Raw genomic sequence first — 13,788 nt, 5'->3', positions numbered from 1 at the left:
AGCTGTCGAGTCCGGATCAGAACAAGTGAGGCAGTTTTCAACTTTCAAAACAAAATGCAAACAGGAACTTCTTCTTCTTCAGTTTTAAATTAAAGTCGAGGAATCAACATTATCAGGGCTGTGCAGACATTTTCGATCAGCCCTCGAATTCTTATCACCCTCACTTCCTGTCAGGGTCAAAGGGCAACATTCAACTTATCGCACTCTGGTTCTTCATTAATGTCTCCCGGTGTGAAAACACACAACACGATGCATCTTATTTCTCTCCTGGAAATAATTCTTTGTTTCCAGCCGGAAAAAAGACCAATAACAGCGCAGCCAGTGATGCATTCATCCAATCATGTGTGACAAGGTCACGGGAAGGTGACCTACAAAAGAAAAATCTAAGTGATGAAGTTTGTCCTGAAGTAGTAAAATAAAATAAAATATGGAGGGAAGTTCTTTGGAACATATTTCAGCTGAATTTGACTCTTCTATTGATTTTAATGTAAGTTGATCGAAGCTGTGAGATAAACAGCAGGCAGAGTTTCCAGATCACTTCCTCTGTCTGCGCAGGAAAAAATCCCCAAAACACACACAGACAGACACACACACACACACACACACACACACACCAGTGGTAAATGAATGCATGTCCCAGAAACACTCCAATCTGCCTGTTAAATAGTTAATGACCCACTCTGTGTGTTTCTGTAATCTGACGAGGAAAACTTCTGACACGACGCTTATCAAAACATATTTGCACACATAGTAAACAAACTGGGGCCCCCGGGAGCCAGCGGCGAACATTTCATCAGTCCTAAGTGCTTTCCAGGATTACAAGGATGCAGATTGATAGATGGTGACAAACAAACACTCTCCTCACCTGTTTCCTCAAACTCAGCTTTACCTTGAGAGGCTCGCAGGTTTTCGAGCTGCACAGATGTTACAGATGTAACCTGCAGTGTTGCTGGCTTCACACGTTAACACGCACAAACAAATACACACCTGATGACGGACAGAGCAATAAAGGCAGGAGAGCAGCGAGCTTTAAACAACAGCTGCAAGATGGAGATGTGGCACCAAGTATCAACAGTGATGCTAAATTAAATCAAAATGGTGGACTCATGGTGGATCAAAAAGTCGGTGCCAAAACAGGAAACATGAGATCAGACTCACCACTCAGAGCTTAACATGTGAGCAGCAGCTGGCTCGAATACAAGCGCGGCGTGCGACTTCCTGCAAATCACTCATCACACATTTTCCTGCCTCTTGTTACTTCTCGAACAAATAAAAAAGTAAAATGGCGTAAAAAGGATAAACTTACACTGGTAGCGGCTGTTTTCGAACTTGGGGTCGTTGTCGTTCTGGTCGGCGATGAGGACGGTGATCTGACAGATTCCGATGAGCGGCTCCGCGGCCTGATCGGTGGCGGTCACCGACAGCGTGAACTCCCGCTGATGCTCCCGGTCGAAACTCACCGCCGTGGTGATCACACCGGTGTCCGGATCAATGTCAAATCCAGAAGACACCCCGTCCCGGTGCATGATCCCATATTTGACCTCTCCGTTGACCCCCATGTCGGCGTCGTGGGCCTGGACGCGCAGGACGTATGTTCCCGGCGGCTGGTTCTCCAGGACGGCAGCGTTCAGGCTGTAGTTCTGACACTGAGAGGACACAAGAAAAGGAAAAAGGTCCAATCCAGGCTGAACTAAAGCAGACTGGACAGGAAGAAGACAAGAAGAAGACACCGCTTTCCCCCCAACCAACCACCCCGCCCAGTGAGCGCATCAGTCACCTCCTGGAAAACCGGCTTGTTGTTGTTGATGTCGTTGATTCCCACAATGACCTGGGTGGAGCTGCTGAGCGGGTAAGGCCCAGCGGACATGTTGTCGTCAGTGGCGGTGATGTTGAGGATGTACTGAGGCCCCCTCAGCCTGGGAGGTGGACTTCGCCGCAGCTTGATTATTCCTATGCAAGCAAGCGTTTCAGACTCAGTGTATAAAACAGAATTCACCTCAGAGTCCAACCCACTGTGACATCATCAGACCTCATCACACCCATCAGTCTGCGAGCTGCTGCAGTTAGTAAATTGTCCGTCGGCCATCTTGGTTATTAGAAACCCTTAAATGTTTACTGAACTGGTAAATGAAGGCAGAAGTAAGGTAATTTTCCCCATCGACTTCAATACAGTTTGGCCTTTTAAAAACAATCCATGGTGTCAGCCTGTGAAATGAACCAGTGTCTAATTGGTCTGCTCCCCATCATTTTGAAAGGATTATATCCATAAAAAGATTAATTTGTGGTTTTAAGAACCAAAATCTATCTCAGTGTTTCTTTACATCAGTCAGCCAATCAGAGGAGAGCATCTGGTTATCTCTCCTGATTGGTTCCAGTTAAAAAGGCAGATTTAAAGGAGAACGCTCAGAGAAACCAAATCATGAACGGTTAGGATGGCTGGTCCAGGTGGGCCGGGTCGGGCAGGTCTTCAGACCTTTAGACCTTCAGACCTTCAGACCGTCTGGACCTTCAGACCTTTAGACCTTCAGACCTTCAGACCTTCAGACCTTCAGACCTTCAGACCGTCTGGACCTTCAGACCTTCAGACCTTTAGACCTTTAGACCTTTAGACCTTTAGACCTTCAGGCTTTCTGGACCTTTAGACCTTCAGACCTTTAGACCTTTAGACCTTCAGGCTTTCTGGACCTTCAGACCTTTAGACCTTTAGACCTTTAGACCTTCAGGCTTTCTGGACCTTTAGACCTTCAGACCTTTAGACCTTTAGACCTTCAGGCTTTCTGGACCTTCAGACCGTCTGGACCTTTAGACCTTCAGACCTTCAGACCGTCTGGACCTTTAGACCTTCAGACCTTCAGACCTTCAGACCGTCTGGACCTTTAGACCTTCAGACCGTCTGGACCTTTAGACCTTCAGACCGTCTGGACCTTTAGACCTTCGGACCGTCTGGACCTTTAGACCTTCGGACCGTCTGGACCTTTAGACCTTTAGACCTTCGGACCGTCTGGACCTTTAGACCTTCAGACCGTCTGGACCTTTAGACCTTCAGACCTTCAGACCTTCAGACTTTTAGACCTTCAGACTTTTAGACCTTCAGACTTTTAGACCTTCAGACCTTCAGACCCTTTCTTGCTCTGTGAGTCTGAATGGAAACAAACACCAGCCCTACATGAACCCCTCCGTTCCTCAGACCTAAAACAAATGTCATACTTTTCTGCACTAACAATCAGCCGCTCATTAACATAACAGAGCAAACAAACAAACAAATAAGCAGCTTTGGTAGAAACATGAATAAAGACATGGAGGCTGGGAGGGAGCAAACACATCTACATGAAAATACTTCACAACGCTTTGAAGTGACAAAGCAGAACAGCCAAGCAAGCCAAAGGCCATCTGCTGTGTGTGTCTGTGTGTGTGTCTGTGTGTGAGTGAGAGAGACTTAATATATCATTTATGTGCAAATATTCATGTTTATATCTGTGCATGGACGTGTGTGTGTGTGTGTGTGTGTGTGTGAAAGCAGTAGAGAACTGTGACAGAGGCTTAAGCACGCACACACACACACACACACACACACAAATGTGCAAATCATGACTGAACATCACAATATGGCACGTGAAGTTTATCTTCAAAAAAGCTGTCACTAAGCACATCTGTGTGTGTGTGTGTGTGTGAGAGAGAGAGTTGTTGCGATGATAATTGTTTGTGTGTTCTGGTTTTGTTATTTATGAATGTGTACTTGTGTGCGTTTTCCACTGGTTTCGCTGGCCTTGTTAAAGCTACCAAAGTTCATCCCAAATACTTGTTACCACAGCAACGATAGCTGCAGTGTGTGTGTGTGTGTGTGTGTGTGTGTGTCTGTGCGTGCGTTGTGTTCACTTGTGTGACATTTCTTCTTGGTTTTGTCTAATATTGGCTGTGTGTTCTGCATCGACCTCCTCAGCGGTTTCTCATCGGAAAACCAAGATGGCCGACAGACAAATTAGTGACGTGATCACTAATAACTGAAACTGTGAGGGGATTGTGTTGTCTGCCGGGCAGCGTTTGTGTTCTTCACCTTTCTGGTTGTCCAGCAGGAAGTTGCTGTCCTCGTTGCCACCAGTGATGGCGTAGGAGACAGCATCTCCATCCGGGTCGTTGGCGTGGACGATGGCGACCAGCGTGTCCGGACCGGCGTCTTCGCTGAGGAAGGTTTTATAGCTGAGGAGACAGAGATCTGTTAGCGGGGAGGACGGGAAGAAGGAGACGGAGGAAGAGCAGCAGAGTCCGAAAGAGTCCTACACGCTCTGGGAGAAGACGGGCGCCTCGTCGTTGCAGTTGGCCACCCGGATGCGGACGGAGGCGGTGCCCGTGCGGGAGGGCGTGCCCGCATCCACGGCGACCACCACGAACTCGTAGATGTGGTTGGGACGCTCGTAGTCCAGGCGACGGGCGGGGCTGACCACGCCCCCCGGCGTGACGTCAAAGTCGGCACTGTGAACGAAGTAGGAGAGCTCCGAGTTCACGCCAGAGTCACAGTCCCGCGCCAGAACTGAGGAAGAGGAGGGACACAATGACACGTCTGCACGCTGTCACAGCATCTGTTGTGTAGCTGCTGGTGACTGGTGGAGATCAAACAGTCCAACTTCAGCAGGCTTTGCTCTTATTAGGCTGACAGCCAGCAGCACGCGCACACACAGGTGTGGTGTTCACTGAGGGACAAACAGGTGATCAGGTCTGTGTGTTACCTTGCAGGAGGGAGGTTCCAGGTGCGACGCTCTCAGGTATGTTGTCTCTGGTGTAGATGGAGTGCAGGAACTCCGGCGTGCAGTCGTTTTCATCTGTTATGTGGACGATCACCTGCAGGGGGCGTGCCATCGTTATGATCAGCGGTTAATTATCAGCAAACGGCGTGACCTCATCAGACAGCTGATGGAACCCAAACCACCATCTTTAACCCTGACAAAGAGAGTGAATTTCCCCCCGTTCCCGTTATCCTGAGCCGCTGGAGCTGTCCGTTCCCGTAAAGGCTCGATTGAACCGGGCTGACCACCTGAGATTTCCGTCCACACACCACCAAACAGAAGGGAAACGGTTTATTATCTGCTCACTTCGGGCCAAACAGACGAAAATGTGCTGGGCGCTAAAAGATCGATCCAGATGGAGGAAAACCGCGAAGTACGAAGTCAAAGTTTAAAAACAGGAAGTAGCTGTAGCACATAATCTGACTCTTTGAACGAAGGACAATCAGGGGGCGACACCACTGGTTGCAAAAAGAAGTCAGATTGTATTGAAGTCTACGGGAAAATGCGTATCGCTCCGTACATCTGAGCGCCGCCACGGTGCGTTGAAGAATTGATGCTTTCGTAGGGCAGTAAAATGATTTGCAGGAGGAGGCTGTCAGTACAACAGATGTGAGGATGAAGATGAAGATGAAGATGACGGAGAAGAATGAGTTCACGCTGATGGTTGGAAAATGTCTTTAAAAGCTGAAGGCAACAGAATCTGCAGAGGCCACAGTGACATGTAATATCAGCACTGCTGAGGAAGCTTTCTACACACACACACACACACACACACACACACACACACACACACACAGACACACACACACACACCAGGCACACACACACACACACACACACACCACACACACACACACACACACACACACACACACACACAGGCAGGGCCTTTAGAGTGAATTAGACAGCCGAGCTTATAGAGCAGCAGGGACCTTTAGGGGAAGCTGGTGGTTTTACAACTATTTTCTGTCTGTCTCCACCATCTGCACACTGAGAGCAGGTGATAATGGAGGTGTGTGTGTGTGTGTGTGTGTGTGTGTGATGCAAACAGATGTAGCCTGTAGTCTTCAGAGCTTACAGTGAGAATAGGAGTCAGTGCTCAGCTGTTTCTGTGTGTGTGTGTGTGTTTTATGCTGCATCCACAGTTAATCCACGATGCTGTAAACTCTGTAAACAAACTGCTGATCGTTAACTGATCAGACCACGATCGCCGGGGTTTGTGAACGCAGCTTTGATGAGCTGTGTTTTCACCACATTTCATCATTGACCGGCTTAACAGGACGCCGACGGAGACGAGGCAAACGGCGGCGCGGTTAGTTTGCTGGCGTGCATAATGAACCCATAAACAGACCATACAGTGAGTGAAACTGTTGCATCACAGCGTCTGACTTTGCTCTCTCTCTGTCTAAAACTAACGAGGTTTCATCAGAAAGCCTTCGACAGTCAGCGCTTTATTCTGTTTATCACTGTGATACGCTGATACCTGTCACGTGACCTCATCAACATCTGGCCGCGGCTGTTTGGCGTCTTACCTCTGCCACGCTGCTGAGGCCGGTGTCGGGCTCGGCGGCTCGGACCTGCAGGGTGTGCAGGTTGTGTCCGCTCTCGTAGTCCACCGTCCGGGTGAGGCTGAGAGCGCCGCTCTCCTGGTTGATGCTGAACAGATTCCCAGGATTCACCAGCAGCATGTAGGACAGACTCTTCTTCTGGAAGGACACGGCCTGAACCACCGCAACGCTGCAACACAACAGGCAGTCCGACAACCTTTACTCTTATTTCATGGCCCCGACCTTTGACCTTTGGATTCTGCCTCATAACACTACGTCAACAGAAAAAAGCTTATGTTTGGGATCTTTTCTTTCACTTTGAAAATCTGGTGAGTTTTATTTCTGTAGCTAAATGCTGCTTGGTCTGAAAGTGAGAGGAACTCTTCATTAGCTTGAATGATGACACACCGACGGCCTGGTCAGAGTTCGCTCACAGAACTTTTATTTTGTTAAACCCACCACATGGTGTGGGTATGAACTGCATAGCTGCAGCGCTGCTGTTTAGACGCACACGTCGAAGGAGAGTGACTGATTATATCTGAAACGTCCTTGTCGCGGTCTCCAGACTCAACGATCTGCGTTCAGAGTCTGCAGCCTCATCAATAAACAGAAAATATACAAACACACAAACGGAGACACTCGTGAGCACAAAGAGGTACACAATGGAAGCAAAGACACACACACACACACGGAGCTCACAGGGTGGCATGGATACTTGGATATTAATACAATGTGCTTTGCGCCAGCAGCCCTGAGGGATTCACTTACACACACACACACACACACACACACACACACTCCCTTCATGTTTATCCAGACCTCGCTTTTAATAAATATTTGAATTTGCCACACTTTCAAATTCTCAGCCTCAGGCCACACTCATACATCTGGGTCCTCTTCATCCCCCTTCTTCTCCTCATCCCTCCATCCTTTTCCTCTTCCTCTTCATCCTTCCTTCCTTCTATTACCCCTCACTCCCTCCTTCTCCTTCTCCTTTTGTCTCACTCTACAGGGTTCATCTTTTCATGCATCACATGACATGCACAGAAAAGAGTTGGCTGTGGAGACGCACACACACACACACACACACACACACACAACAGATGCCATTTCCACACTCAGTTTCTGAGGCAGTGGAATGTAAATGATGTATCTGTAAATATGGAGGACAAAGACACAAACTGACACTCAGGGATGAACACACACAGACACACTAATGACACCAGACACAATACTACATGTTCAACACTGCTGTCAGCACCACAATACTACACAACAGTGTCATCAGTCCTCCACTGTACACTGTTCAGGCTAGCCTTCGTGTAAAACAGCTTTCACTGTGACAGAAACGTCTCTAACGGAAATGTAACAATATTTTGGGTTTGGCTCACTGATGAACCGTCTGTGAACTCGTTGGTGTCAGATCCAGGTGACGTGGGATTACAACGAAGACTTAACTTCCTGCCTGTCACTACGAAGACTTACTCAACATCAGAAATCTGGGTAACCCCTGAACCAGAGCTGTGGGGCGGCTGTGGAGACTCACGCTTGGCCAACGGGCGTGTTCTCCGGCACGTTCAGGCCGTAGGTGGAGTTGGTGAACTGCGGCGGTCGGTAACCGGCCAGGACGGCCACGGTGGCCGCTGGGCCTTTCCGCCCGAGTCCGTCCACTGCCTGAACCCGGAGCAGGTACTCCTTACTGGGGGTCAGAGGTCGGCCTGTGGGTCCTGATCTCACCGGAACGATGATCCACCTCAAAGCACTCGTCCCCACCTGATGGACGGGAAAGTCCTGTTAGAACCTTCAGTCTCACAACGAAACAGATAAATTGAGTTGCAGAAGAAGCTTCGTGTCTTCGTGTTTCTGATGATGTGCTGTTGGAAAAGAGTTTTCAGTTTAAAGAGGTAAGAAGATTTTCTTCTGGTGAGAGAATTCATCCAAACTTTATCGAAATCAAAATATGGCGGAGTAATTTGTAGGGAAGCCCTGAAAGGCCAAGATCAGTTGATAGAAACTGGCTCTTGAAGGTTTCTGGTTTAGAAAAGGGAAGAAAAAGGAAAATCTCAGAAAAATTATCATCTTTAAATATTCCATTTTTTTTCATCTGTCTCTCTGGGACATTTTTTCACAATCTAGATTTTTGCATTTGTGTGTTTTTCTATTTCATATTTCTTTTGTAATTATTTTCTTGATTTAAACAAACAAAAACATGAACGTGGACGTGAACAACCATGAAAATGTGTTTGGACTGAACACACAGTCACAGCTGAAAAACCTCAAAGAGAGAAGAGGAGATAAATGAAGGAAAGAAGGTGGTATGTAGAGGAAAGGAAAGGAGGTCAGCTGTTGACCAGAAGCTGTCAATCATGTCCCTCTGTCCATTTAGATGTCCTGTTCCTTCCTTTTGACTCTTAATTGAAAGGATTGAGACAAATTCGGGAACTAGCTTGTGCTGAACAACCAGATCTGATCCCCTCTTCTGATTGGCCCAACTGTAAAATATTTCAGATTACAGGTAGAACGCCAACATCCACCTAAAACAAAAAGGTTGGCTGGTGGTCCAGGGGGCGTGGCTGAGGGCGGTGTTGTGTTGTGACATCATAAAGTCCCAGAAGTCCTGACGTCTACCGTAGACTGGATGGACCTTTAATTAAGTTTATCTAGTTTTTTCTTCAGCAATAAAGCAAACTAAACTCGAAAACTAGAAGCTGAATAGAGATGAAACTTGCTTCATCTTTTCCCTTCACTGTAAAACTGTAAATGACAACAGCCGCATTAATTGGCTTCTGAATGAATATATTTCCATATTGGCATGATATTAAAAACCATTTTTAATGTAAATGATCGGATTATTTGACGGTACACATGTAGTCACACTTTGCCAAAAGGAAGTCTGGGGCTCTTAATATGAAAGCAATAGAAATTAGCTCTCAAAATATCTCTCGTTACTCCTCCTCTCCTCCTCTAAAATAAATAAATAAAAAAAATCCACAGCCACCGGCACCCATCCACCCACCCTCCCACTCTCTGCCTCTCAGAGACTTTCCTATTATTCCGAATCTGGGAGCTTTCTCTGCCCAGGGAGCGATAACGGAGCAGCTCCATGCCGTTTATGTGCATTTTTCTCCCCCTCTCCAACTTGACGGTAATTGAAATTCAACAAGTCAAATTTTATTTATAAATCGCTCCTTTGAACAAAATAGGTTTGTCACAGAATGCCTGGCGGAGCAGCAGCGGACTAATTACAGATACAGGCAGGAGATAAGAGCGAGAGCAAGCACATGACAGGTTTTAGGAAAATCCTGCTGTGAATATCAGGAGAAAGGTGGACGAGGCTCCTTAATGTGGACTTTAAAACCTAATATTTTATGACTAACATCTTTTTTCACAAGAATATATCTATATATATATGTGTGTGTGTGTCATATCGTATTCATAAGTGTTACTGGATTTAACTTTTGTTCAAACAATTGTATGTAGTTAACAGTTTGTTTCCATTAAAGAAACAAAGGCCTCACCGTCCAATAGGATGAACTGTAGCTGCACCTGCGGCCCGTCTCGTTGCTGCGCGACAGCCGGTACACGACGGAGCCAGGTGTGGCGTCGGGACCCACAGAGCCCAGGTACGGCGACGGGAACATGGCCCACTGCAGGTTGGCCTGACTGGGCATGCTCAGAGTGAGTCTGCACAGGTACCACTCATCACCTGGAGGAGAGGCGGGACGCTTTTAGTTTGATATTACAGGTCATAAAAAAAGAGTCAAGAGAAAAACAGCTGGGACGAGACCTCGTCTTATTAAAGAGGAAGGAAAGCAGACTGATGAATTCTCCTCGTATGGACACACAAAGGAACACAGTGTGGCAGGTTAAAAAAACACATTGATGGAATTATTCTGGTTGCTTGAGAGTAGCCCAGTTAATAATTGTCTGTGTAGATGCACACACCACGTTAACAGCCGCTGATGGACGTTACAGCTCCAGTGAACACATAACAATAACATAGCACAGATCCCTCCGTGGGAGCAGCTCTGACTGTATAATGGATGTCATGTTTAATTAATCTGATGCTAACTAATTCCACCAAACTCTATCTGCTGCTGAAATTAGGTGAAATTTAATTTCCATGATATCTGAGAGTAAATAAATTCAATGAGGCCAGTTGGTCCATGCAGAGCTACCGTACGTCAGGTTGTCAGGCTCCTGGTCTCCAGCTCTGGTATTCCCGGTTTTCTCTGTCATTGCTTGAAAAACTAAAATCAGATATTCTTTTCTGTATATTCAGGTTGCTTGCCATTTTTGCTGGTGGACGGAGTGATGTTTGTTACCGCCGGCGAAGCCCGGCGGTAACAAGAATTTTAAAAAGCTGATTCTACACATTACAAAGAAGCTCAATATGGATGAAATCTGTTAAATGTAAGCTTTTTATTCAGTAAACCTTCAGTTAAACCAGAAAATAAAATCTCCTTTTCTGTTAGCCGTTAGCTTTTAGCTCGCTACTGCTAACTGTTAGCAGTCCATAAGGTGGTTAGTTTCTCACACTGAATCGGTCCCATTTCTGTTTTCTATTATCAGATATCAGGTTTTGAATAGTTTTAGACGACATTCTGTGTTTTTAACATGTTTGTTTTAAAGAGCGCTTTACAAATTGTTGTTTTGTGTTCCACTTTGTCAGCCCGGTTGGTGTTGTGTCCTTTGTTGCGCTCGGCTTGTTCAGACTGAGGACATGAAAGACGAGTGTCTCAGTCAAAGGGGACGAGGTGACGTTTCTGTACAACAGGCGTCGTGTTTTCTCGTCTTTCATCCTCCGCCGGCTCCTCGGAAAGACGAGAGCGAAGGAGTGACAGAGAGAAAAACGAGCAGTTCCTCCAAAATAAAACAACAAAACTTTCAGAAGATCACACACACGACAATTCGCCCAGTCAGGAACACACACACACACACACACTGACTCTTTTCTTTATGTCGTCAGGTTTTGAGGAGGGATTTGTTCGGTTTGAAGGCGCTGCTGTTTTGGCTCCTGTCGTTGGAGGCAACAGCCCGAACAAGAGAGGGAACATCTCTCCAGAGAGACGACAAGAGAAGAGAAGGAGAGGTGGAGGAGGTGAACACCACAACAACACAACACAACAATGCCTGCTTCTGTTCCTGCCTTTTCCTGTCTGTCAACAAACTGAGAGCACGGGAGAGGGAGGATGGTCGGGTGGAAACGACGGATGAGGAAGATGCAAGATGAGAAAGAGAAGACGGGAAAACATCTTTATCCATTTAAAACAATCACAATAACAATATATTCTCAGACTTTCCAGAAATCGCAGCATCTCCAGCGTCCATCATGAGTTAATGTTGTTGAAACTTCGAACCTGTTTCCTTCAGTGTCAGCGATTCACCGACATGAAGTCGGAGCTGCTAATATTCATTTGGCAACTTTTAATTTTTCAATTTTTAAAAACCTTCGTCAGGTAATCTGTCAGTTTGTCTGAAAACTCTGAATCTGAGTCTGAATTTATGGACCTGTCGTTGGAAATAATAATAAAATGTTTGGAAGATACAAGATGGAAAGGAAAGTGAAGCTCAGAGTTAAAGTGATGAGGAAGAGGAGGTGATGAAGGAGAAAACGTTTGCAGCTCAGTGCTCGCTCTGCTTCACTGCTTCTCTGTCTGCAGCTCATGAAATCCAGAATAATCACGTCTATTTCTGTCTTTTGCTTTACATATGCTGTGCTGAGGGCCGTGTTACCAAAGTGAAATGAAATCCGTCCCATTATCACGATAAACATCAACACGCTGAGCCGCGGTTGCCAGCGGTGTGTCGTTTTAACACAGCAGGTCACGAATGGGCGGCCATGTTTACGGCGCCATCAACGACTTACTGCAGCTGCACATTAAAATCTGCATGCACTGATCACGATAATATCGCAGCAGATAAACCGTGAGAAGAACCAGAAGGTCAAGTCCAGACTGTCTGCGACCGTCGGGGGTGATTCCAATGCTTGTTTAAAAAGTCAGATTGCATTGAAGTCTCTGGGAAAATGTCCCTCCTGCTCCCTGATGAGTTTAAGTCTGTAGTTTGACTCTACTACTACACCGTGCAGAACGCGCTGGGTGAAGCTGACACTTCATAACTGACTGGACGTCATTCCGCTCGGCAGGAAATGCGCCTTGCAGCCTGAACGTTGAGCTGATCTGTGATGCGAGCCGCTGAGCTCACTGAGCAGTCATGGATGCATACAGGAACGCAGGGGAACGTCCGGCCGGAGCGAGGAGGAGATGATGAAGAGCTTCCACACTGGACTTTTCATTTCCCGGGGTCACTCCATCTTCATCTGCGTTACCCATAACCCCCTTCTGTTTGGGGGGAGGTCCTTTGCTTACATCAAATTTCTGCTCGCAGTGAACAATGAGGAGTAAAGTCCACGCATGACCTTTAACCTTTTGTACAGCGAGCACATACACAGACGACATGAGGGTTTTCTCTTCGTCACAGCTGCACCACCATTTGGGTCATTTTATTTTATATTTTCACCCAAAACAGTGAGGTTTGATGGACGTGACGCACAATGAAGTGTCACCACACAGTCATGAGGTTGTTGCACAGCTGCATCGCACCACCAGGACGCTGGAGCACCGTGTTCATCAGGAGTAATGAAACACACACAGGACTGATACAACACGACACAGATGTGACTACACAACATCTGCAGTTTATTCTTTTGTTTTATTTTTGACTAAATGTGTGTCGATGGGTTGTGTGTTGTCTTGTCTGACACCTTCTTGAACATCTGCTGCTGCTCCAGCGAAGCAGGTTGTGACAAACCTGAGTGTAAAAAGCGCTTTATAAATAAACCCGACCTCCTCTTTAATCACCTTTAATCACCATTATCGGCTGCGTGACAACCTGTGGGCGCCACCACGCTTTAATTTTGCCCCCCCTTACTCCCATCATCTATCCAGCTTTCCATCCTTCCCCCAGCTGAAGCAGTTTCCTATTTCTGAAGCTGCGGCGCTGGTTGGCTGCCACAGTCAGCGACTCAGAGGGGAAGACAGAAAATAGATCCTCGCATTGTATCTCCGTCCTCTCGATTCCGTCGCCGATTCGCTGCGTGTCAAACAAACAAACCCCCCGCTCCCCACAAACACACCAAACAAACAAATGAATTTAAATTAAAAGCAGAATGGAGTTTGGTGTAAACAAAGCTCGGCTCCTTTTCTCTGCTCCGTCTTGTTTTGCATAACAAGCTGTGACACGCTCTGCATTGAGATTCAAATGAGTAAGCGGTGGCTTAAGATGGACTTAGCTGCACTTCACTGGGACTATTTATCGCTTCATAAAGGACGTGTCATTCTCAACACTTCCTGTTCGACTAGTCGGGAACAACACAACCTTCTGTGTTGTTTGTTGTGTTTTTGTGTCGAGCGCTTTATGAAACTTTATTGATCTCTGCCGGGAAACGGAACAGAAAA

At 46.6% G+C, this 13,788-nt stretch overlaps 1 protein-coding gene across 1 annotated transcript in view; it reads right to left on the bottom strand.

Moving 5' to 3' along the window:
- Window positions 1–10,567, bottom strand: part of LOC115044697 (neural-cadherin) — a 43,349-nt gene extending 32,782 nt beyond the window's left edge. The window contains 11 exon segments of the mRNA XM_029503854.1: window positions 1,307–1,646; window positions 1,778–1,950; window positions 4,055–4,197; window positions 4,279–4,528; window positions 4,725–4,836; window positions 6,314–6,518; window positions 7,875–8,050; window positions 8,052–8,101; window positions 9,847–9,898; window positions 9,901–10,034; window positions 10,507–10,567. Coding sequence (XP_029359714.1) covers window positions 1,307–1,646; window positions 1,778–1,950; window positions 4,055–4,197; window positions 4,279–4,528; window positions 4,725–4,836; window positions 6,314–6,518; window positions 7,875–8,050; window positions 8,052–8,101; window positions 9,847–9,898; window positions 9,901–10,034; window positions 10,507–10,567 — 1,696 coding nt within the window.
- Between the last annotated feature and the right edge of the window lie 3,221 nt (window positions 10,568–13,788).

Source organism: Echeneis naucrates, chromosome 6, assembly GCF_900963305.1.
Source record: "Echeneis naucrates chromosome 6, fEcheNa1.1, whole genome shotgun sequence".
Lineage (NCBI taxonomy): Eukaryota > Metazoa > Chordata > Actinopteri > Carangiformes > Echeneidae > Echeneis > Echeneis naucrates.
Note: the sequence above shows the minus strand (reverse complement) of the source record. Positions and strands in the feature narration are given on the sequence as shown.